This window comes from Rhinatrema bivittatum, chromosome 4 (assembly GCF_901001135.1).
Source record: "Rhinatrema bivittatum chromosome 4, aRhiBiv1.1, whole genome shotgun sequence".
Classification (NCBI taxonomy): domain Eukaryota; kingdom Metazoa; phylum Chordata; class Amphibia; order Gymnophiona; family Rhinatrematidae; genus Rhinatrema; species Rhinatrema bivittatum.
In genome coordinates, this window is record NC_042618.1 from 113,910,191 (window position 1) to 113,935,424 (window position 25,234).

General features: G+C 44.4%; 1 protein-coding gene across 2 annotated transcripts in view; it reads right to left on the reverse strand.

The window, feature by feature from the left end:
- The window catches only part of PAPLN (papilin, proteoglycan like sulfated glycoprotein), a 178,001-nt gene that overhangs the window by 83,287 nt on the left and 69,480 nt on the right, over positions 1–25,234 (reverse strand). For both annotated transcript variants that reach the window (XM_029598705.1, XM_029598704.1), the window contains exons 4-8: positions 21,118–21,178; positions 19,950–20,052; positions 17,126–17,256; positions 9,746–9,869; positions 1,474–1,554 (exon numbers count right to left, since the gene is read on the reverse strand). In XM_029598705.1, coding sequence (XP_029454565.1) covers positions 1,474–1,554; positions 9,746–9,869; positions 17,126–17,256; positions 19,950–20,052; positions 21,118–21,178 — 500 coding nt within the window. The remainder of the gene's footprint in view (positions 1–1,473; positions 1,555–9,745; positions 9,870–17,125; positions 17,257–19,949; positions 20,053–21,117; positions 21,179–25,234) is intronic.

Below are 25,234 nucleotides of genomic sequence, written 5' to 3' on the forward strand. Positions count from 1 at the left end.
TACATTATATAGAGATATAGATACATACCGCTCTGACCAAATTTTCATTTGTGCGGTATAGAAAAGTTGAGAAATAAATTTAAAAAAAAACAAAGTTTAATATTTTAAAATATGATGTCCAATTAATTGATTTTACAGGATTGTTCTGTGAAGGGCTGTGGCGGGAACTCAATGATTGTTGATTTTAATTATCAAAATTTCAGGGGTGCCTATGGGCCTGACAATTAATTGGGGATGGGCATAAAGTTAAGGGCTAAAAAACCTAGGGAAGGGGTTCCCAAACCTGTCCTGCGGTCTCCTAGCCACTCAGGTTTTCAGGTTGCTGTCACGAATAAGCTTGTGTGAGAGGAGAGTCAGAGCTAGCTAAGGGCCTCTGGGTGCGTGATGGCTTACAGGCTCTGTGCTGATTTTATTTTAAATTTCTGCAGCCATTTTATTTTTTGAAACTGTGGCTTTTCTCCCAACATGTCTGTTGTTTAAAATACTAAATACAAAATATGAAAATAAGTAGAGAAGAGAAGGGATATGAGAAGGAGGAAAGAATTCCAGAAGGTAGGGGTAGCAAAGGAAAGGAATGATGCCAAGACTGGGTAAGCAGAGCAAAGAGGAGGAAAGACCTAAGCACAGGGCATGAACAGGTGTGTATGAGAAAGAATAGAGAGGGGCAGCATGCAGAGCCTGGAAAGAAAGAAGACTGGATGTGGTATGCTTGGGATGGGTGGAGCAAATGTAAAAACTAAAGAAAAATGCTGGGAGAGATCTGCAGGAGTTGATGATGATTCCCACCATTGCATTCTGACAGGGCTGGAGTTTTGGGTGTGCGGCCTGTGCAGCTGCACAGGGCGCCATAATCATTGGGGTGCTGGCTGCTCCCTACCTCCCAGACCCTTCCATACAATGTCTGCAGACAGGAAACTCAACAATGGTGTGCAGGAGAAGGAGGCATCTGTTTATGGTTGAAGGGGAAGGATCAGCCTGCCTAGAGGAGGAGGAGGGAGGAGAGAAAAAGAGAGGGGTGCTGCTGGGCAGGAAAGGGCACTGTGGGCAGGGGAAAAGAGATCAGGACAGAAGTGGGGGATTTGAGGGAGAGAGAGAGAGAGAGAGATATACTGTATCGAAGCCACTGTCGAAGGAGGGAGTACTGTGACAGAGCTCCCGCCAAGGAGGAGTATCAATTTCAGTTTCTGCTCAAGGTGCCACTTAGTCTATAGCTGGTTCTGAATTTTGGATAGGGGGGCATAAGGGGGCAATGTGGGATGCATGATGCCCGATGAGAAAGAGGCTATAGTGTCTAGAGCCATAGATTATCAAAGTTTTGGCTGTAAAGAGATGATGTTGCAGATCATAGCTAAGACTTATCATAAGATCTCTTCCTCCTGAAAAATGGGGATCGGACCTCCTGATATGTCCAGCCTGGTACAATGAAGCCAGTTACCACACCACACATAGATGCTGTATAATTATTGCTTTTACCCAAGAAGTTCCTTGTTGGCGTGACTTCTCTTATGTGAATGTTCGTGGCTCCCATGGGGATGATGAAAATCAGATTATACCCTGCAGAAAACAGAGCAATTCCACACATTCATTTTTTTTTTTTTTAATTTATTGAATTTTCAATAAAGGACAAGAAAATCTTGCCAATGGCAATTACAGAGCACGATGTATGGTATACAACAAAAGAAATTAGAAATATTATCTTTCAAAAGGAAAAAAAACATTACTTATACTCAACTTCATACTTACAGGAAATTTTAAGAGAAGCTCATATAGTGAGCATTTAAACGTTCTTCATACATTCCCTATAAGGTAAACATGCAATGGATCCCCTTATACCTACTAATTAGCCGGAGTTGCATTACTCCCAAGAAGACTCTCAAGATGTTCTGGGTCTGAAAATAAGTAATTTTTCCCTTCAAACTTAACAGCACAGCTGCAAGGATATTTTAGTAGAAAATAACCACCCTTTTCTATCACTTCTTTCCTTAAGGCTAAGAATTTTCTCCTACAGAGCTGGGTACACCTAAGTCAGAATATACCCAAACTCTCTGCCCATAGAACATATTTAATCTATTGCGAAAGAAGAATTTCAAAACATTTTCTTTGTCAGTGATGAAAGCAAACTTTACCAACAATGTACCCCTATTTTTCACTTCAATTTCCTCTTGGGATTTCTGGAGTAAATCTGAAATATTGATTAAAGTTTCTTCAGGAATTTTCTGTTCTTTTCCTTCTTTATCCTCCTGCAATATTTGATCCCGTTCTTGTTCCTTCTTTTTTTTCCCTATATAAAATGCTCTTTCAATTACAGGTAAACACTGTTCGGGAACTTTTAAGATCTGTGTGATATAAGATTTGAATAATTCAACAGGGCTCATTTGTTTAATAATTGGGAAATTAATAACTCTTAAGTTCAGGGCCCGCATAGAATTTTCTAAATTTTCAAATTTTTTATGAAATTCTCCTTCAGTTTTAACTTGATTAATCTGGATTTTTTCATTCTTTGTAATACGTTCATCAATATCACAGATTTCCTTTTGTTGAATTTCTATCCTTTCTGAGTTGCTTTTCAAGGAATTATTTGTTTCCATCACTGCATCTGTCAGTTTTGTAATTGAAATGTCTAATTTAGCAATATAATTCCAAAGTGTTTCCATTGTTATGGTGGCTTCAATATCATAGTTCTAGAGGCTTTAGATTTAGTAATTATAGCACTATCTTGTTGTTTAATCAGTCCCAGTTTTTCTACTTTAGGTGTACTTTCTTTTTTGGGAATCAGAGGTGAACCACCAATATCTCCTATGTCAGAGATTTCAAAGGAAACCTGCTTATCAGGTTCATAAGGTTTTAAATCTTTAGTTTGTCTCTGATCCAGACCACTTATGGCTTCTGGGGAGGAACCTGGCCCAACTTCTGGGAGAACCCCATTTATGCAGGTGGATGAGGTGTCACCGGCACCCCCAGACTTAATGAGATCTCTTCGACCATGTGGGGTGCAGTCTGCTCTACATGCACTTCCACTGCGGTCTCCTCTACGGGGGTTGTCTGAGGGGAACCCAGCCACTCCGTTATGCTCCTCTGACTCAGCTCTGCAACTGTAGTACCTGAGGAAGGTTTTAACTTTGCCTTCCTCTTGGTATGGGGCATTTTTACTTTAAGTAAATTAAAAAGAAAATTCAATAGGCTGAATAATGAAGAAGCAAAACGTAGCAGCGTTGCATTAATATGTGATAAGCTTCTCTTATGGAGGCTTTTTGTTGCGTCCGTCGGTCTCAGAAGGCTTCGACCTCTGTGCCTCACCTTTCTTCCTGCTCTCTTTACTAGCCTTGGGAAGATGGCTACCGCCACGTCTTCATGCCGCTCTCTCCGGTGTCCCCAGAATGGCTATGGCAAGGCTATCCACCATGTTTCTTCTGAGGGTCTCCTAGGGGTGAGTGTGCACGCCACCCACGTCTTTATTCACGTCATGGCAGGAACCTCGGGGGCTTCCCCCTCGAGTGAGATCAAGCCATCCGGGTATTTAGCCTGCCCTTCGTTTGCTAGCCTTGGGAAGATGGCTACCACCGCATCTTCATGCCACTCTCTCCGGCATCCCCGGAATGGCAATGGCAAGGCTATCCACCATGTTTCTTCTGAGGGCCTCCTAAAGTGCGCGCGCACATGCCACCCACGTCTTTATTCATGTCATGCCAGGAATCTCGGGGGCATCCCCCTCGAGTGACATCACGCCATCCGGGTATTTAGCCTGCCCTTCGTTTGCTAACAAATCGAGTTAGCAAAGATTGGAATGCCTCCGTTCTAAGCTGCTCTGCCGCTTCCTTGCTGCTGCTAGAAGCTCTCTTTGTTTGTACAACATGCCGCATATGTCCGGGAAACTGGCAGACCTAAGTCCTGTGGGACTTAGGTCTGCACCCTTTCCTCCACTCTCTCTTCCTGTATCTTTAATCTGCGGACCTCTAGAATATCAGACCCTTGCCTTAGTGGACTCTGGGGCAGGGGGAAATTTCATATTGAAACGTCTAGTGGAACATTTGCGGATCCCCACCATTACCATGACGTCTCCGCTACTGTTGTCTTCTATTCATGGAGATCCCTTACCGGGTGAAGTAACTCTACTCACAGAACCAGTGAGTTTACGTACCGGTGCTCTTCATACAGAGACTATTTCCTTCTTTGTGCTAGAGAAGGCCATGCACCCCTTGGTACTTGGGCTACCGTGGCTGCAGAAACATATGCCACAATTCAACTGGGCCACTCTGGAGCTTTCACGTTGGGGTCCAGATTGCCATGGCAAATGCCTGATGGAAGTTTCTCCAATACCCTGCATGCCAACTACCCCATTGTTGCCTGGGTTGCTGCCTCAATATGCATCTTTTCAAGATGTATTTTCCAAAGAAGCCACTGATGTATTGCCTCCACATAGATCCTACGACTGTGCCATTAATTTGAAGCCTAACACTGAACCACGCAAAGGAAGGGTTTACCCTCTCTCCGTAATAGAAAATAAAGCGATGTTAGAGTACGTCCAGAAGAATCTTCAGAAAGGCTTCATAAGACCCTCCAAGTCTCCTGCCAGCGCAGGCTTTTTCTTCGTGGGGAAGAAGGACGGGACATTACATCCATGCATTGACTACAGAGGTCTAAACAAGATCACGGTAAAGGATCGCTATCCCTTATCACTCATCTCGGAGCTATTCGATAGACTACAGGGAGCCAAGATATTCTCCAAGCTTGATCTCAAAGGAGCCTATAATCTAGTTCGCATCCGCTCTGGCGATGAATGGCAGCTTCGGTACCGCACCGGCTTCGGCTAAGATTTGCAGGAGGGCCAGTTTTATGGTCTCCTTCCGGTCCCTCCCATTGACGTCAGGAAACAAGCGTAGCTTTTAATACCCGTGATGGGCACTTTGAATACCTGGTGATGCCCTTCGGCCTCTGCAACACCCTGGATGTCTTCCAAAACTTGAATGACATTCTGCGTGTCCTACTCTACCAATGTGTCGTTGTGTACTTAGACGCCATCTTGATATTTTCCCAGAACCAGAATACCCATCAGGAAGATGTCAAAAGAGTGCTGCAGAGACTTCGTGAGAACCGCTTATACTCCAAGTTGTCTAAATGCAAATTCCACAAGGAACATGTGCCCTTCTTAGGGTACATTGTTTTGAACAAAGGTTTCCAGATGGATCCTCAGAAGCTTGAGAGTATTCAGAAATGGACACAGCCCACCGGTCTAAAGGCTCTTAGACAATTTCTGGGATTTACCAACTACTACAGAACCTTCATCAAGAATTACTCTTCACTGAGTGTTCCATTAACAGCAATGACTAAGAAAGGTGCCAACATCGCCAATTGGTCTACGGAAGCTATGATAGCATTTCAGAAGCTAAAAGACGCCTTCTCAAGTAAGCCATGCCTCCGTCACCTGGCCCCTACTCGGCCCTTCATTGTAGAGGTCGATGCCTCGGACGTAGGTGTAGGGGCTGTGCTAAGCCAGACCAGTGACTCTAAGATCTTGCATCCATGTTCCTTCTTCTCCTGTCGTTTCTCGCCAGCAGAGAAGAACTATGACATTGGGGATAAAGAACTACTGACAAAAAAGATGGCATTTGAAGAGTGGCACCCCTGGCTTGAAGGTGCACAACATCAGATCACTGTTTACACTGATCACAAAAATCTGGTGTACCTCCGTCATGCCCAGCGCCTTAACTATAGACAGGCGAGGTGGTCCCTGTTCTTCAACAGATTTGACTTTGTGCTGAAATATCGCCCTGGAGATAAGAACATCAGGGCAGATGCCCTATCTCACTCTTTTCTCTCTGAAGACGTACCTGATGAACCCCAGCATATCATCGACCCGAAGAGAGTTATTCTGACAGCTATATATCCGGTACCTCTGGGCAAGACCATTGTACCCTGTAATCTAAGAAAGAAATTGTTAGCATGGGCTCACGATTCGAAATTGGCTGGACATCCTGGTCAACGAAGAACTCTGGCTAAGCTACAGAAGTACTACTGGTGGCCCACCATGAAGGAAGACACTTCTGCGTATGTAGCTTCTTGTTCCAATTGTGCCAGACAAAAACCTCCGCCCAGACGTCCTTGGGGCCTGCTTCATCCCTTATCAGTACCAGATGAGCCCTGGACCCACATTGCCACAGACTTTGCTAAACTATTCATCACCCACATCTTTCGCCTACACGGCATGCCTAAACACATTGTGTCTGACAGAGGAGCTCAATTTACAGCAAAGTTCTGGAAAGCTTTGTTTAAGAAGTTTGACATCACTCTCGACTTCACCTCTGCATACCATCCTCAGTCGAATGGCCAAACTGAGAGAATGAATAGAACTCTCAAGCAGATCCTTCGTGCCTAAGTTGGTTCACGTCAGAATGACTGGGCACAACTGTTGCCCTGGGCTGAATTTGCCATCAACTCATATCCAGCATCATCTACTGGATCAACATCTTTTGAAGTGGTCTATGGACGACAACCCTTACCATCTTTACCACTTCCACTTTCAGTGTCGTCCCCGGCAGCTCAATCTACTGCCAAAAATATTCAACAACTCTAGAGAAAGACTAAAGAGATGCTCCTAAAAGCTGGGCAAAGAGCTAAGAAGGGCTATGATGTTCATCATTGCAAGGCTCCTGAATTCCAGCCTGGTGACAAGATCTGGCTGTCTACCAAACATCTGAGACTCAAGTTCCCATCAGCTCGTTTTGCTCCTCGCTCTGTTGGACCCTTTCCTATTCTCTGACGATTGGGTACACTTACTTATAGTCTGAAACTTCATCCAGCAATGAAGGTTCATAATGCGTTCCTTGTTTCACTGCTGAAACTGCTTGTTCTTAGCAAGTTTTCCACCAAGACACCTGAACCTACTCCTGTTGATGCAGAAGAAGACATCGAGTACAAGGTTGATGCCATCCTTGATGTAAGAAAGAAAGGTAGAGTTTGGGAATACCTCCTGTCATGGGAGGGATACGGACCTAAGGAAAACTCTTGGGAACCTTTGGCTAATATTATGGACAAAGAGATGCTTCATCAATTCCATCGATCGCATCCTCAAAAACCAAGACCAGGTAGGGGTCTGGAGGGGGCCCTTTGAAGGGGGGTACTGTTGCGTCCGTCGGTTTCAGACGGCTTCGACCTCTGTGCCTCACCTTTCTTCCTGCTCTCTCTACTAGCCTTGGGAAAATGGCTACCACCGCATCTTCATGCCACTCTCTCCGGCATCCCCGGAATGGCAATGGCAAGGCTATCCACCATGTTTCTTCTGAGGGCCTCCTAAAGTGCGCGCGCAAATGCCACCCACGTCTTTATTCACGTCATGCCGGGAATCTCGGGGGCATCCCCCTCGAGTGACATCACGCCATCCGGGTATTTAGCCTGCCCTTCGTTTGCTAACAAATCGAGTTAGCAAAGATTGGAATGCCTCCGTTCTAAGCTGCTCTGCCACTTCCTTGCTGCCGCTAGAAGCTCTCTTTGCCCTTCAGGGTCATTCATCTAACCTGGGTACCCGCTCCTTGGGGGCCCTTTGCTTTCTTTCAGGTGCCTATCTGGGATACCAGGTACTCACTCCTTGAGGGCCTGCTCTCCCTGCCTTGGGGCCTGTAATCCAACTACTTCTGCTTGCTGGGATCTCCATCTATAACAGCTATCAACTTAGTGAGTAATATAACCTTTGTCAGTCTGTCTCATCTACAGCTCAGCACTGGGAACCTGCACCCAGGACTCCCTCTACTATCATGTGCTGCTACCATCTACCATTGTGGGATGGATCTCCTCTGCCGGGGGTCCCTGGACTGCCGCTACCGGATCACCTCACTACGGCCACCTCTGGTGGTATCATCCAGCTATATAATAAAGACAATATCTTCTGTGTCTGCGTGTCCCGAGTCTAGCCTAGTACTGTGGTTCCTCAGGGGGTTCCTCCCCATGGGAGTGGCCATCACTGCAGTACCCAAGAATCCACTCAAACACCTCAAAACCATAACACTATAGAGGAGAGGGAATTCTAGAAAATTTTCGCCTGAGGCAGTATTCCTCTGAGAAGTCCAGTCAAAGTCCAATCAAAGTGGAGATGAAATCCTGCAAAGTTCCATTTTAAAGCAAGGCGAATCCAAACAAATCCAGGAGAAGCCAAACATAGCCATGTGCCCCTTAGGGGTGCGCAGCTTCGGTACCGCACCGGCTTCGGCTACGATTCGCAGGAGGGCCAGTTTTATGGTCTCCTTCCGGTCCCTCCCATTGACGTCAGGAAACAAGCGTAGCTGAGCCCCTTCGGGGCCGGAATCAATCCTACCCCCAGTATGGCTCTGCTGCAGTACAAAGGTCCTTCCTTCTCCTCTTTTCACCCTGATTGAATCGCCACAGGAGGGCCGATTTTATGGTCTCCTTCCAGTCCCTCCCATTGACGTCAGGAAACAAGCGTAGCTTTGCCCTGTCGTAGCCGGAATCAATCCTACCCCCGGTATGGCTCTGCTGCAGTACAAAGGTCCTTCCTTCTCCTCTTTTTGCCCCCCCCCCCCCCCCCCCCACACACACACACACATTCATTTTTAAACAGTTACATGGTCAGGGGCTGAGGTTTTCCTTATCAAACTGAAATTAACTGAGTCTACCCTGTAAAAGATTAATAAAAATATTTCTTTGGGTCTGTCCTCTGTTATATAAAACACGCTCCATTGCCAGACATTTTCTTCTAATATGTATTGGTCATGTTACTAATAACAAAATGGAGGTCGTGCAGAATTCCACAGGACAAAATTATAGGATCAATATTTCACTTGATTTTGGCTGTGTGGACATACAGTAATTCGGTAATCATAATCAGTAGTAATAATGCTACTGTAATTAAAGCCATAAGGCAGATACGTTTAGCTGTGGCAGTAGTCGGTAGACTGTCTTTAGCACACTAAGGAGATTTAGTAGATTCAGATATTACAGCTCACCAAAGAACACTGTAGATCACATGAGAGAGCGAAATCCAACTTTCCATACACATCGATTGCTTGATAAATAATAATATTACAGTATAATACAAGTGAACAAATGTAGCAACTTTTTTTTAGCTGCAGCATGTTCCCCCTAGGTAAACTCATTAGAGATTATCAGATCACTTATTTCTCCTATGCTGATGACATTCAGCTACTGGGCACTTCCCCAATGGTACCTACAAATGGATGCAGACCCCTTTCCAGTAGGACACTGGAATTTCTCCTGATTCACTTCAGAAACTCCTAGACTGATGCTTTCCTTTAAGCAGCTGCGCAGTGGGATCTTCTCCCTGCAGGGCAGGCTACCATCTTATTCCCCACAGCAAAACAATCCTCTTTCTCCAAACACTGAAGAAATCTGTCAGATGAGGAGTAAGGGACTAACTCCCCTCTTCTTTAAGACCTCTTATCTGGTATCTCAAAAGTCCATTCTTGAATCCTAAGACAAGTCTCTCTGATCCTAAGGGGCATAGGAACCTCATCCTTGGGTCCACCAGCCACCCTCTCAGGACAGGAGACATAAAGTAAGGAATATTATCTTGGAAATAACCCCAAGCCACATTAACTCATGGGTTTTGTTAAACCAACTTGAAATTTGTAAGTTAGATCACAATTTCTGTAACAAGGAAAGGGGGTGACTAGTGCCAAGTTAATCACTGTTCTTGTACACACAGGCAGCAAACTTCGCAAAGCTGATCAAGTTACAACGTCTCTCCTTCTAGTGTTAATTCTCTCTCTTAACATACCTTTGGAAAGGTTGGGCATATCAAAAGTGTTCTTCACAAGATAACAGGTACTGCCATCTCCTCCACACTGTAAGCATTTGTCCTCTTTCACCGATGAATCCAACATGTTGTCACAACCAACAGTCTGTCCAGCCGTGACAGGTTCAGTATTGGAAGGAAAAAAAGAATTAAAGAAGGCTGGCACTCAGAGTTCAATTCACTACTGACGTGAATTTGAGGAAGCTAGAAAATACTGTTAAAGCCCGAGAAAATCTGCTTTTAAATTCGTGGACTAATGTACTGAAATAAAAGTCTGATAAAACAGCAGCACAAAACTACTGGGGGTCAGTTTTCAATACGTGCCTGACAAAGTGTGTGTGTACTTCATAGACCACACAAACCTACCTGCTCTTCAAACGCAAACGTATCCAAACAGTTTGTGTTTGAAGATCGTGTGATTATGTAGAGAAAAAGTATGTACTGACTTTGTTGCCTCCAAAGCTTGTTCATATGTGTACATTTTTTACATTTTAATGTGCATACATAGTTCTCTCTCCCAATGACTTCATGACCCTAGGAATGTGTTTTTTTATTGCGGCCAAAAGTACACATGCACTTTTACCTGCTGAAAATCCAATTCAGTGAATTCTGCCATACTATCTACAGAACCCCTCAATTTTACCCTTCTATATCCTAACAGGTCAATTTTAAAAGCGTTGCTCGTGCACTGCTCATCATAAGTGCCGTGCACAAGCAATGTGGATTTTAAAAAGCCTCAAAATACGCATGTATTTACCCGTGCTTGTGTAAGGAATAAGGGAGCAGAAAAGGGGCAGAGTATAGGTGTCCTGAGGTGGGGGTCAAGGCTTATGCATGTAATTCCAAATTTAAAAAACGGAACCCGTAGCATGCTTATGTTAGATATCCGCGTAACCCCTTTTTTTGGGAGTAGTAACTCCTTTCAGGGCCCACAACTAATTTATATCTTAGGGGCTGCTCCGGCTAGTAAATTATTCCTACACTTGACTCTTAATCCCTGGAGGGAGGGATTCTTTTTATGGAGGGAAGCTCTCGTTTATGGCCCAGACAAATGTTGTGCTGCTCCCAGTGTGTGTGTAGACTGTAGGTGCATCTCCTGAGGTGAGAGGCTATGAGAAATCAGACGGGACCAGGATCCATGTGTTAATTAAATGTTTACTCATTGGAAATCATAAATTAAAATCCATTTGACAATAATGTTGAAATTACACCTGACTGCTGGTACAAGTGTATTTTTATGTAGGTAGGTGTCCTTTTATTCAGGCATCTGGGTAGAGCCCAGGGGCAGATCGACCTATCGGGGGATCAGGCTTCCCCCAGTAGGCCGGTCTAGCTGATCACGTGGTCTTGACCGCGTGGCTAATTGTCTCTTGTACCCAGCCAGCCCCCGCCGGAGAAATTAAAATCGAGGCCGGCGGAGGCCGAAGAAAAGAAGATGGGCCGACACCTCCCAGACAGCCCCTGCGGGAGACCAAGCCCGCAAGGGCTGAAAAAATGAAGATGGGCGCTGTCTAGCCAGCCCCCGCTGGAGACCAAGCGGCGGGGGCCGAAAAAATAAAAATTGTGGCTGGCGGAGGCCGAAGAAAAGAAGATGGGCCGGCCCGGCGCCTCCCAGACAGCCCAAGGACTGAAGTAAATTGTGAAATAAAAGAAAGAAGAAAAGGTAGGGGGGAACAGGTGGGGGAGGTAGGGGAAGCGAAGGTAGGGTGGGGGGTAGGGAAGTTCTGATTTTGGAGCGGCCTGGGAGGTAACGGGAGAAGGCTGCGCGGCTCGATGCATGCAAAGTGCACAATTGTGCACCCCCTTGCGCGTGCCGACCCCGGATTCTATAACATGCTGCGCACCGCGTAGCGCGCACAAATGCACACTGCACGCGTACCTGGTGAGAGCCCTTTCACCCCAAAAGAGTATCAGGCTTAAAATCTATCTCTCTGTAAATTAGTAGGAGAAGGACCTCTGGCAGGGATTGCACGATAAGATATCACTTCTATTAGAAACTCCATTTGGGTGAACCTGGGAGGCCTCACCAGAGTATTAAAAATAGACATCTTTACTCTTCGCCTGCTTCCTCAAACTGATCCCAAAGTGTCTTAAAATGGCGAGGCTAAATAGTGTTGAGGCATCCAATCCAGACCCTCCAGGTGGGAAGGACTGATGGGGAAGGATGGCTCCTAGATAGTGTATTTTATGCAGGGACAGTGACATCTTGTGGCCAGAATGGGAGGGTCTGCCACATCTATGTAAACTTACTGCTGCTCCTGAAAAGGAGCAAGTCTTTAGATCTCAAGTTTTAGGGTTATAGCACAAGGTGAAGGGTCCTGGTCAACTGGGCAGTGTGTAGGATGAAGAACCAGAGAGGTCAAAAAAACCTCTCTATTAACTGGACAAACTGGTGGACTAATTGGACAACTGGGAATGTGCCTCACGTAAGAATGTTTTAAAATCTGCTGCTATACATGCGTTAAAGTCGACATGGTCCTGTTGAAGACACATGTGCACTATCTGTGACTGAGTAACCTCTTAAAATTAGGAGCATACTTATGTATGATTGGTGCATTTTAAAACATGCGCAATTAAGTCATGCATGATTAAAAATTCTAGCATATCCTCACTCACACACCGAAATGAACGTGCACAGGTGCATGCGTACTCGTTCTAAAATCGACCTCTAAGCCTTTACAATTTTTACCCCAGTATGAGGGAGTCAAACAACAAAAAGACAAAGATTTTATAATAACTTCTGGACAAACAGATAAAGGAAGCTCTTTGGAGACATGAGTCCTATGACAAACAGCTGTCCGAAAAAGATGAAGTGCGTCCAACTAATGAGATATTATTGAATGGATATTGTTTAAGCGCTATCATTTTACAACTGGTGATATACCTATATAACAACCAATAATCAATCATAGACTCTTCAAGATACATGCATTTTCATGGGCAGGAAAAAATCTTTCAGTAAAAAAAACCTCTTCACCTCAACTTGCTGCTAAAATTATAATTGAAAATGTAGAAAAAAATGTTTTTCTCCCTGCAGATTTGCATCTGTATTGTCCTGGGATATATTATTTGCTTCCAGTTACAAAAAGATGTTTTTCCAGCAGACTGAACTATCTTAAAGCTGACATCAGTTATCATATCATCTTCTAGGTAAAATGATTCCAGCTAAGGGGCTTGCTTAGGCTCCATATCACAGGAAGCATCTTCTTCAATATGGTAGTTTCTGCAGCTCGTGTGTTTAAATTATATTCTGCTTTTTCAGGCAGTTCAACACAAAGTGCATTTAGATACTTCTCTATCCCCAGAGGGCTCAAATCTGTTTTTTAGTCAATGGAGGGTGAAGTAACTTGTCCAAGGTCACACGGAGGAGGAGTGGGATTTAAACGCTGGCTTAGCTGGTGCATAGCTTACAGTGCTACCCACTAGGCTACTCCTCCACTCCATATATGCCTATGTATACTGGCAAAACTCATCTGGCAATTTATGGGAGGACACTGTGCAAATCTCCAGGAAGTAACAAATGATATGGGGAGGGGGTTGGGGAGACATTTGTTTTCCTATTCACTTAGGGGCGGATTTTAAGAGCCCTGCTCGCCGGTGCGCCTATTTTACATAGGCCTACCGGCGCGCGCAGAGCCCCGGGACTCGCATAAGTCCCGGGGTTCTCCGAGGGGGGCGTGTTGGGGGCGTGTCGGGGGCGGTCCCGGTCATCACGGCGTTTTCAGGGCGTGTCGGCAGCGTTTTGGGGGCGGGTACGGGGGCGTGGCTACGGCCCGGGGCGGTCCAGGGGCGTGGCCGCGCCCTCCGTACCCGCCCCCAGGTCGCGGCCCGGCGCGCATGAGGCCCGCTGGCGCGCGGGGATTTATGCCTCCCAGAGGGAGGCGAAAATCCCCCAACAAAGGTAAGGTGGGGGCTTAGACAGGGCCGGGTGGGTAGGTTAGGTTGGGGAAGGGAGGGGAAGGTGAGGGGAGGGCAAAAGGAAGTTCCCTCCGAGGCCGCTCCGATTTCGGAGCGGCCTCGGAGGGAACGGGGGTAGGCTGCGCGGCTCGGCGCGCACCGGCTATACAAAATCGATAGCCTTGCACGCGCCGATCCAGGTTTTTAGCAGATACGCGCGGCTCCGCGCGTATCTACTAAAATCCAGCCTGGAGCGCAAACAAAAGTAAAATCCAGCCTGGAGCGCAAACAAAAGTAGGCCTATTCGCAGAGTATGAAAATCCGCCCCTTATGGTCTATATTACAAGTTGAAAAAATGATTTTTTTTTCCCTGTTAGTTTTATTCTCCCCACCTTTGTCTTGGGATCCTATGGTCTCTTTATTGTTGTTAAATTGATGTACCATCAGTAGATAATAGCAACTAGATAATGATGCTCTCTTTCATGATAATTTTGTGCTATATAGCCTCATGAATTGGGTGTACTTATGCCTTTACAGACAAATGTTTGTTGTAGGAATATTAAAGATCTTTCTTTTTCAATATGAAACATAATAGCAAACATTAGAGACTGATTTCAAAATAAATATCTAGCACTGCCTATCAAGTGTCCATTTTTTTTCAAAATAAAATAATGAAAAATAAAATTAATAGCTAATCATTTTTAATGGTGTAAGAATAATATTGTATATTAGCGTATTCACTGAACCAGAGTCATCCAATCTCCCTGTTCAGGAGAGGAAATTACTCATATCTGGCCAACATTCAACAAGTTTTTCCACTTTCTTCATTATTCCAATACATTTCAGTGTCATCAGTGTTACCATATATGTTGTAAATTGCATTTATTCTGAACAGAACAGGTAAAATGCATGAGACCCATAAGTCTGACAAGTAATTTTCTATTTGTATTACCTGTGGTCCAGTGTGGACTGAGCAATAAGATAGATGAAAAAAGGGATCACTATTTACAGTACTGTTGATATTTTAGACTCTTCTCTTTCCACTGTTCACTATGCGGCTGATGTAATAAGCCACTCTTAGCCTACCGCAAGTTTTTACTCATGTTTTAGCATGGTTTTTTGGCACCAACCTCACTCAAATATGTTATATGGGTTTTAGTGCTGAAAAAACCTGTGCTGAGAAACTTGTGGTATGCTTAGCATGGATGCATGCAAATCCTATGTAAAAGAAGGCGTTAGCTATTCCCCAGCAATGCAGGGAGGTGCATTAAAGGGCAGACTGCTTAAAGCACATTTTCTTAATGCTGGACATTCAACTCCTGGGTCAAAGCAGGAGTAAAACGTAACTCACATTTCTGATGTTCATGTTATACTATTGCTGTGCAAGAAATATAGGTGGAGTAAATAATTCACACATAAAGCAGCAAAACAGAAGAAAATGTGTGAAATGTGTTCACTTCTTGAATATTCAATAAATAATTACAAATGTCAAAATCCTTCTGAGCGGTTTCATTGGAAAACAAAAAAGATATAATATATAGTATAGTCCCCTGACACGGGCGTGTTTCGCTGCGTCAGGAGGGACCCAAAACATTACTTAACAAGCAAGTTGAAACAGTCTGAGGAGGCGAACCGCCAGGGATCAATCAGCGTGGTGCGTCGGGGGTGAGGGGTTAGCTTAGCAAAGGCTTGAGAATTGTATAAGTAGGCAAACCGCCGGGAATGGATGAACCACTGGGGGCTCGGCCAGCGCTTTTTGACAGAGAAAGCCCATCAAATGCGGAAAATAACCTTAGTTAGTTTAAGTAGCACCTGACAGGTTGTGCACCAACTTTTGACCTGGCGGTTTAGGGTGGGTTTTATTACATTGGCCCCCATATGACCTCAAGCAAGATAGAGGCAGGGTAATTGTCAAACTCATTTCCCTGGGGCCTGTGTAGATGCACTTTTATCCGCAGTTTGCAGAGGCTTTGTGGGCAGGGTTTAGAATTACATGTACACTTTTGCATTTTCGAAAGTAGGCACGCATTTTGACTTGAAAAAAATCTGCACACAATTTAGCAGATGTAATTGTATGCTGGTAGTTTAGGTGGAATAATTTTCAAAGGGAAGTACGTGCTTACTTTACCTTTGAAAACTAGTATAACGTCTACAGGTAAAAAGTGCCTGCAGACTTTGCACCAATGTGGACAATTACTAAATGACCTCCTTACTGTCTCTCAGGCCAATGCAATATAGTGTGCCCGGCTGAGTGCACGGCGTTACAGGTGCTTGGACACGCGTCCAAAACCCCTCATGCAATAAGGGGATTAGTGCATCCAAAACGCACATCCAAACCAGCGCATCCAAACCAGCCCGAAGCGCACATTTTTAATCTAAAAAATTAACTCCTGCCCCGGAGCAGACATTAATCCTTGAGAAGACCCAAAAGTTTACAGAAAAACAGAAAATACTGCTTTTCTGTAGTTCCTCCGACTTAATATCATGGCAATATTAAGTTAGAGGAACCAAAAAAAGGAGAACTGTAAAAAAAAAAAAAAATGTTGCCGGCGGTCAGGTTAGGAAAATGGATGCTCAATTAATGAGCGTCCTTTTTCCTAACCCACTGACAGTCATTTCTCCTCTGTGCCTGACGCCGAGGAGGCGATAGGGACGCAAAACGTTCCTTAGTGTCTCATTTTCACTGTGGCAGCCCATTCAAATATTAAATCGTGTGCCCGGGAGAAGTGAATAGGCACATGTTAAAAGAGCGCCCGCTTAACGTGCGCCGATATTGCATCGGCCTGACTGTGCTTATACTTACACCTCAAGTTCTGTAAGGCATGGAATTCATTACAACCAGGAGATTTTCCTATTCCTGTGTTATATACTGACAGCACTGTGGCAGTTAGAACATTACAACTATTTTTAATTTTGCCTCAAATAAGCTTGATATGTCTTCCATCTATGTTAGAAATACGCATGAAGTTAAATGATGCCAGTATTATACAAAATGAGTTAGCTTTTGTACAGAGCCATTGTGCAGAACGAGACTCTCTGATTTTCAACTATGTATTTTTTTCTGGGTCTCTTTATATTCCAGGTTCATTTCTATGCTTCTGTATTGCCTTTCTTTAAGAATTAGTAGTTCTATTGCAACACCAACTATGAAACTCCTGCAGGCCCATACTATTGTATGCATTCTCCTCTGTCCTTCTCATGGCACCTGAGTCTTATAATGTTTCCTATCGATGTAGATATATCATAGAAAGGATTAGGAGAAACCTTGAGATACCAGCTGTTCCATCTCTCCCCATTGTGAGGCAGGATCCAGTATATCTAAATTTTCCTAGATCTAATTTGCTCTTAAAAACCTCTAGTGCTGGAGATTTCATTAGCTCTTTAGGTTATTTGTATAAAAATGTAAGCTTGGACTTGAACATGGCATATGGTTTCTTTTTTTCTGTAGAACATGGAACAACTTACTTTGCAGACTCCCTCTACACAGACATCCCTCCTTCCTGGTTCACATGGTGTCCCATCCACCACAGCCATCTTGTGCCTGTAATAGAAGTTTTCGCCCTTGGGAATGCAATTCAGCTCACATTTATTGGGTGCTGGTAAGATAAGAAAATACTTAGTGTTACATGACAGGATCTAATATCATAGCACTGCTAGTTTAGTGATAGGAAGAAGCTTCTTGAGGACTAGAGACATGTTCCCTCTAACAAATGTTTGACATTCATCGTCTACGGTACAGGATGCTGTGGTAGAAGTAAGATTTACAGTTTCATCTGTAAGTGAATGTTAGGTGCACTACAGTGTGCCACTTTTTCACATCATTCTTAAAGTTTTCTTCTCTCCTAATGAGCCACATCTGTATGTGTGTGTGTTGCGCATGTGTGTGTGTTGATTAAGAAGAAATGGAGATCCTTACTCAAGCAACTACTGCTGGGAGGGGGTAAGTCTGTGTTCCCATATGCGTTTGCCTATTGTGGAGGTCTCCTGTGCTAATGACCTCGGACGTCCAGCCGGGCGCTCAGGTCATGGCGTGCATGCATTCATGCACCTTCACTGCCATGAGCGCACACCGTGACCTCGGACGTCCAGCTGGGCGCTCAGGTCACGGCGTGCGTTCATGCACTCTCGCCAGCGGGGGCTGCTGGAAGCCGCCTCGCGATCCGCCCCAGGCTGCTCTCGCTCTCGCTGCCGGCTGCCCCCGGGAGGATGGGAGAGAGGACTGGGGATGCCCCGGAGACCAGCACCCATGGACACGGCCAGGGCAGGTGAGCGGGGGCTGGGAGATGGGATTAGTCACGATCTGAAGAGTGGCTTTCCCGGTGCGTTGGATTTTAGGTTGGGCAGGCAAGAGTTTAGGTTATGCTTTCCCGGCGCATTGGATTTTAAGTTGGGCAGGCAAGAGTTTAGGTCATGCTTTCCCGGCACGTTGGATTTTAGGTTGGGCAGGCAAGAGTTTAGGTTATGCTTTCCCGGCACGTTGGATTTTAGGTTGGGCAGGCAAGAGTTTAGGTCATGCTTTCCCGGCACGTTGGATTTTAGGTTGGGCAGGCAAGGGTCTAGGTTATGCTTGGAAACAACAGGTCCTTCCTGCTCCAGAGCTGTCAGCACGCCTGCACGGGAGACCGGCACCATGGACGCAACCAGGGCAGGTGAGCGGGGGCTGGGGGAAAGTTTGCCCGATCCTGGCTCTTGTCCCGGGGGGTGAGGGGGTCGTTTGCCTGTGAAATTTCATCTCTCTGACCTGAAGCTCCACACTAACGCAGGGGTAAGGGTAGGTGGTAAATTAGCAGGTTAAACACACGGCAAAACTGCAGGTTAAAAAAGTGATAATCGGGGCGCACGTTACTGTATGGGAGGGAATAGCTAATCTGATCGTTTACATCTCATATACATGCCGCGGGCGGAAAGGGTTTCCCGTTGATTTAAAGAAGTGGTAAGGATGGGTTAAAAGGGATAGTGAATCGCGGGTTGGACTAACGCGGCCAAATTGTGAGTAGAAAGCGGGTTAGAAGCAGGGTAACCGCGGCCGCACTTTACTGTATCGGCCTGTCTGTGTTTGTGCATCCTGCGTTTAGCCCGGTGCTGTGGCGCCTCACGGAGCTCCTCCCCGTGGGCGTGGTCATCTGCCACAGTACCTAAGAATCCACCCAAACACCGCTTAACCATAACACACACTGGGAGCAGCACAACATTGTCTGAGCCACAAGCAAGAGCTTCCCCCACCCCATAAAAATTCCCCCCAGGGATTGAGAGTAAAGCATGGGAGTAATTTGCTAGCCGGAGCAGACCCTGAAGAGAAATAAATTAGTTTGTGTGCCCTGATACTAAACTCCCCAGCAAGGGTTACACATATAAACACAAACCTTTCATTGGCCACTATGCGCTCTTATTTTGCCTTTTCATGCTGTCTTTTTTTGATGGGTTATTACACTTCTTGATAACATGAAGAATCTCATCATTTTTTTAGCCACATATCACTGGCTCATAATTCCCATCTGGAACTTAACAATAATTGACTCACAGAAAAAGATGTAAAGGGGACCAAACCTTTAGTTCACACCTCAGCGCTGTGTGTGGGAGACTAAGTCCCTGACTAATGGGGCTCACTGGCATCACAGATATGATAAACTGGATCCCAGGTAAAAAGGAAAGATGACTGCTGCTATTAGGCCACCCCTGCTGGCCAAAGGAGCAGTGCTAAGGGTAAGAGGGGGAAATGTGAATACAAAAGAAGCAGATTGATACTGAAATCAACAAACATCTTTTAAACATAGAACAGCGAGATATATCCCAGACTGTATTTATGTGTCCTCGCTACCAGTTTCCTTACGTTTTGGCATATCCCTTAATCTGCTAAGTGTTTATCTTTAATAGTTCTGAGATAATTCTGAGGTTAAATGTTGATAATATTGCTGAAGCTCCTGGAGGCAAATGCTGAGATGAAGAGGGTGAAACCACCTAGTTTGGTTTAAACGGTTTGCTCTGGTAGCCTGCTTTGCTCTGTGATACATTCTCTGCTGTATCAAAACTTTGGAAATGACGCTACACGATTCCAAGTCTCTGGCTTACAATATGTGTCCTTTACAAGCTCTGCCCTTCAAAAAGCTAAATGTTCTTTATTTTTAAATCTTTTTTATTCCACAGTCACATCATCCATGTTTATTGGCAGGACACCCATTGTACCCTTTATGGATTGCTTTGCACCGAATCCTTGCCTTTTCTCCCTTTTCATCTTCACACGTCTGAGTGTACCTATAAATTTGAAGAAAAGTAAGCATGATTTTACTACCTCCGTAGTATGGGAGCCACTTGTATCTCTTCCCTTCAAATTCCATTCCATCAAACTCGCCACACTGCAGGGCTCGGAAATCCCAGGAGCCCTCGGGGCAGTCCTATTGGAAAAAGGGAGAGCCCAGTTAGTTGGGAAGCTGACACAGGGGCACACTGTGGGTAAGGCAGGAGCTTTAGGTGTTCTCAGCCGTCACATTCATTTCTTCTTTAGTCTTGTGCAAGAAATCTTAATTCTGATTACTGATAACCGAGGCAAAGTACACTGCGATCCTCCAACATGTTTCTCATTGTTACCCAGCTTGGTGACAATGCAGGTTATATTCGTCACCAGTGTATTTGAACTCCGTCAAGTCACAGTCCTTAGACTCAGTCTGTTACTTTTTCAAAAAGAGAAGACTCTTTCCTCTCTGTAGTAATTGATTTTGAAATTTTGTAATTTGCTATTCATTAACTTTATATCCATTTTGATTAGCTACATTTATGTTCAATGTATACAAGATTGTACCTTCTTCTTACATAGCACATTCCCCGTTGCCCAATTGAGTTTAACCGGTAAACAGTCTGTTACTTTTTTGCCATTCCCAGCCTCAAGTCTTGGCAGTGTTTTTTGATGAATGAGTTTTGTTATTTTAACTATTGTCTGTCATGTCTCCTCTTTGTTTTATGCTTCTATTGTTCACCCCTTGTGAGATTTTCAGTCAAGGCAGTTTATAAATTGTCAAATCAAATTACTTTTGCCTGCTCAGTCAGTTCTAAACAACTGGGTACTGCAACCATAAATTGTCATTCTTTCAAAATTTACTTACTCTGTTCCTGTAGAAGGAAAACCCGTGTTTCTATGTGCTAGATCAAGGGGGCTCAAATCTGTCCTACGGGTCCCCCCTCCCCCGCCATTTGGGTTTTCAGGATATCCCTAATGAATATGCATGTGAAATTTTTGCATACACAGAAGGTACTGCATGCAAATAAATGTCATGCATATTCATTAGGGATATCCTGAAACCCCGACTAATTGGGGGAAGGGGACTCCGTAGGACCAGTTTGAGCACCCCTGTGCTAGATAAATATAATAAGGCCTTTTGTACAACCAGTCTTGTGCTGCTCTGAGAGGCATGCAGACAGAGAAACATAGACACCGAGTCAGCAAAGTACCTTAGGCATCTCACCTGAACATTGCATGAGCGATAATTTTTGGTTGGTCCTATACAGTTGGATCCCCCGTCTGTCCTAAGAGAAAAATAATCAATAGAAGATTATATCCTCACCATGACGACAGCAGATTTTAAAAAATATTAAATAATGTGAAAATATATATATACACTATAAATTTGTATGCCCTTTGCTGTTGGGTTACAGTCGGCTGCTATCAGCTAGGGCCCTGGCAAGATCCATGGCTAGGTAATTAAGGATTTATTTATTGCTCCTTCAGGCTGTACTCTTAAGCCTTTCCAATTTGTACTTACTGAATACGCCTGGAGAATCCAGGCTAATGGACATTTTGGATTAATTTCCAAGATGTTCAATGTACAACATGTTTGTGAGATTCACTGATGCACCCACCTCTGACCTTCCCTGGTAGGACTAGTTAAATTAAGACCATGCAGGTCTGATTCTCAATCTTCAATCACAGCAAAACCTAATGAGAATCTGAGGGCCTTGAACACTGATAGATGTTCCCTCTTGTCCCCATTTCATTGCTCTTTCTATTTTTAATTCATTGCCAAAGAAGGCATCAGAAAAAGGTCAAAATACCCCAGAGACTTAAAACAGAAGATATGGAGTTTTATTCTTCTCCTTTAAGTTTGTAAAGTCTTCTCTTTGATATGAGTAATTGTCCATGATATACAGTTTGAAAAGATATTTACCTTCAAGGAGATATAAGATATCCCATTACTTAACTAGAGTTCCCAGCGCAGCAAGTCTAAAGATGTATTTGTGATTTTTGCTCCTGAAGCTTAATGACACACAGGAGAGGTGAGACAGTAAGTATGTTCTGTTGGTTATGTAACCCCTCCCTGTTCCTGGAGTTCACTTTCCCAGCCTTGGCGAGCACTGCATCCTCCCTGGCAGGGTGGAGCATACTCTCTCTGGGGCCGTCAGCTAGGGGTCAGGTTTCTCAGCAGGGCCAAACTGGGCTGAGGACCTCTCAAAAGAACTGTAATGTCCACTCTGCTCTCATACTCCAAAATGTAAACATTTATTATAAAATTTAAGAAAATAATAGAAGTAGAATCATCAGGTTTAAATAACAGCTCCATTTCCCAGTGGGTAAGAACAGCAAAGCATTAGCAAGGCTACAGAATAAGGGGACCTTTAATTTAAATCCCTTTATGGACCTACATTCTAGAAGTGTACAATCCTTTTCTTATTGTTGCCGACAACTCAACTTCACACAAACTGAGTATCTTGATTATTTGCAAATTTGCAGTTACATACAATCAATTATCTCTACCTGTAAGGGAGAACTAACCAATGGTCCCTTTCAGAGGTTCTTACATGTGAGTTCTACGAAGATCGTAACAATTTCATTTATTTTATTTTATTTATTTAAAAGCTTTTATATACCGGTATTCATACGTACATCATATCGGTTTACAGAGAACTTAATGCAATACATGGAACAAGGGGTATGGAACTTGGATGCAAAAAGTAGGGACATGATAAAGAAAGAGAGTATATAGTAATGAATTAATAGGGGGGGGTGTGTAACAAAAAGGGAAAACAATATGTAAGGTAAGAGCGCGGATACGGTGCAATAATGCAGATTATATGCATTGTATTGTAAATTTTTGCATACCACTTCCCAGCATGTATTATACAAATCTTTAGCAGCCACCTGGTTTAGTGACCTGGCTCGAGACATTTCAGTAAAATCTTTGCGTTTAAGTATTCATACTTATCAGAAGGTAGCTCTCAAAATTGCTGTTTGGCCGCGTAAAGCATACCTTGCTGGCATTGCTCCCTCCCATGCTTGTATTAAATGTACCCAGCCTAATGCTTCTTTGGTACCCTGCCTGTGGGACTGTACTCTGGTCCAGCGATTCTGGTCTCGGATTCTTCAGCATCTCAACACTATCGCTGATGGCGCTTTGGGATGGGAGGCACAATTTTGTCTGCTGGGGATTCAGGATCAACAACGCCAGAATCCTAGTGCACACAAGTCGCTGTTGCACAAAGGCCGCTTAGTGGCCCTCCGCGTGATACTGCGTCACTGCGTCCTCGACTCCACCATCCTTGCAAGAATGGATGGATACTATGCTGGACTTATAACTATTGGAAAGAAAATCGACGCCGACTAGCTCAAAGAAGAAACAAGCGCAATTCAAGGCCACTTGGACAATTTTTGTGCGGGCGCTGCACTTTGCTGTAGACGCTAACACCGCTTAAACTTTAACACTTAACATTGGACATTTAATAGGTAATATTTATTTATGTTGGTTCCAAGCTAAGGGGGCGGGGGGGGGGGGGGGGGGGAGGGCAAGGAAAGTTCGACAGCAGGGAAAAGATACTGCTCAATTGGTTTCAGGCTTACTATGTTGATTATGTTACCTGTTATTTATTATTTATTTAAAAACTTTTCTATACTGACATTCATATAGCATATCACATCGGTTTACATGGAACTTGGGTAATATAACCTTAGAAAAGGAAAAAGAAGTTACATGGAACAAGGAGCTACAAAAAACTTGGTTGTAGGAGGAGAAAAATAGCAAAAAAGAGGACAGTGGCTGAGAGGTAACATTATAATCAGGCAAGATTAACATAATTGTTAACATTATAAGACGTATTAATTAAATACAGTATCACATGTAACATAAAATGCTAACTAGTAAGATTGGGGTATGCTTAAGAAAGAAAGGGTAGAAGGAAATAAAGGGCCAGTGGAGGGGCTGGGGGGGGGGGCAGAAGTACTGTGGTTAATAAAATAGGAGTATGGCGGGGAAATGAGCAGTAGCAGGTGCGGTGAATGGAGGGACTAGATTAAGGGAAGACTTGTTTGAACAGCCAAGTTTTTAGTTTTTTTTAAAGGTCCTGGTGCAGTGTTCCTGGCATAGTTCTGGGGGCATGGAGTTCCATAGTGAAGGTCCCGCTAAGGAAAATGCACGTTCTTCCGTGGACATGTGGTGAATAAATTTGGGAGAGGGTATGTAGAGGGATCCTTTGTAAGCAGATCTGACGGGTCTTTTAGATGTGTAGTAGTGCAAGGAGTGGTTTAGCCAGTGGAAATGCTGGTTGTGAAGGGTTTTATGGACTCTTATGGAGAATTCAGAAGCGAATTGGGAGCCAGTGGAGATCTTTGAGGATGGGCATGATGAGTTCTTTTCGGCAGGTATTGGTCAGGATTCTGGCCGCGGCATTTTGGAGCATTTGGAGGGGTTTAATGGTGATCGCGGGGAGGCCAAGAAGAAGAGAGTTGCAATAGTCGATTTTAGAGAATAGTGTGGCTTGGAGGACTGTGCGAAAGTCGTTGAGGTGGAGGAGGGGGGTCTTAATTTTTTTAGAACTTGGAGTTTAAAGTAACAGTCTTTTATTGTGGTGTTAACGGATTTTTTTAGATTCAGCTGGTTGTCAAGGTCGACACCAAGATCTCTCACTTGAAGGGCCGGCGTGGCGGGAGGCTCGAGGGGAGTGTGGTTGTTGTGGTCAGGCGAGATGATGAGTAATTCCATTTTGGCTGTATTAAGGGCGAGGCTGAGGCTAGTGAGAAGGTGTTAGAGTTGCATTGATACTGTCTGTAACAGAAATCCAATAAAAACAATTACAAACAAGAAAATTACAGCTCCAGTTCACAGTCCATTTGTTTAGCAAATGTGTCATTTCTCCTAATAAAAAGACTGATCTTTCCAAGGCTGTTGCACTTGCACTCTGCTAGGCTATTCCCAGGGTCTCAACAGCCCTAGTTTACCTCCCGTGCACCTTCACACTTCCAGGTTATTCCCAGAGCCTCCAGGCTCTGGTTCACCTCCACTCAGTCCCTGTTCACACTTATCAACAGGGGCAGTCTCCTGCAGGTATCTCACCACACAGTCTCTTTCTCGCTAGGCCTTGAAGGGGTCTGGATGTTTGATCTCCTCTCTTTCACAGAAGTCACACCAACTCCTATACTCACACTTTTGAAGCAATTCCAAATCCATTCATTACTCTCCAGGTGCAGCTCCAGATACTATGCACCCCTGGTCCATTGGACCTGTGCTGAAATAACCAACTGGTACCTCTTCTCTTAGGTCCAGCCAGCCCTCCAACCCAGTTCCTTCATAAAATTTCCAAACTCAGTCTGCAGCA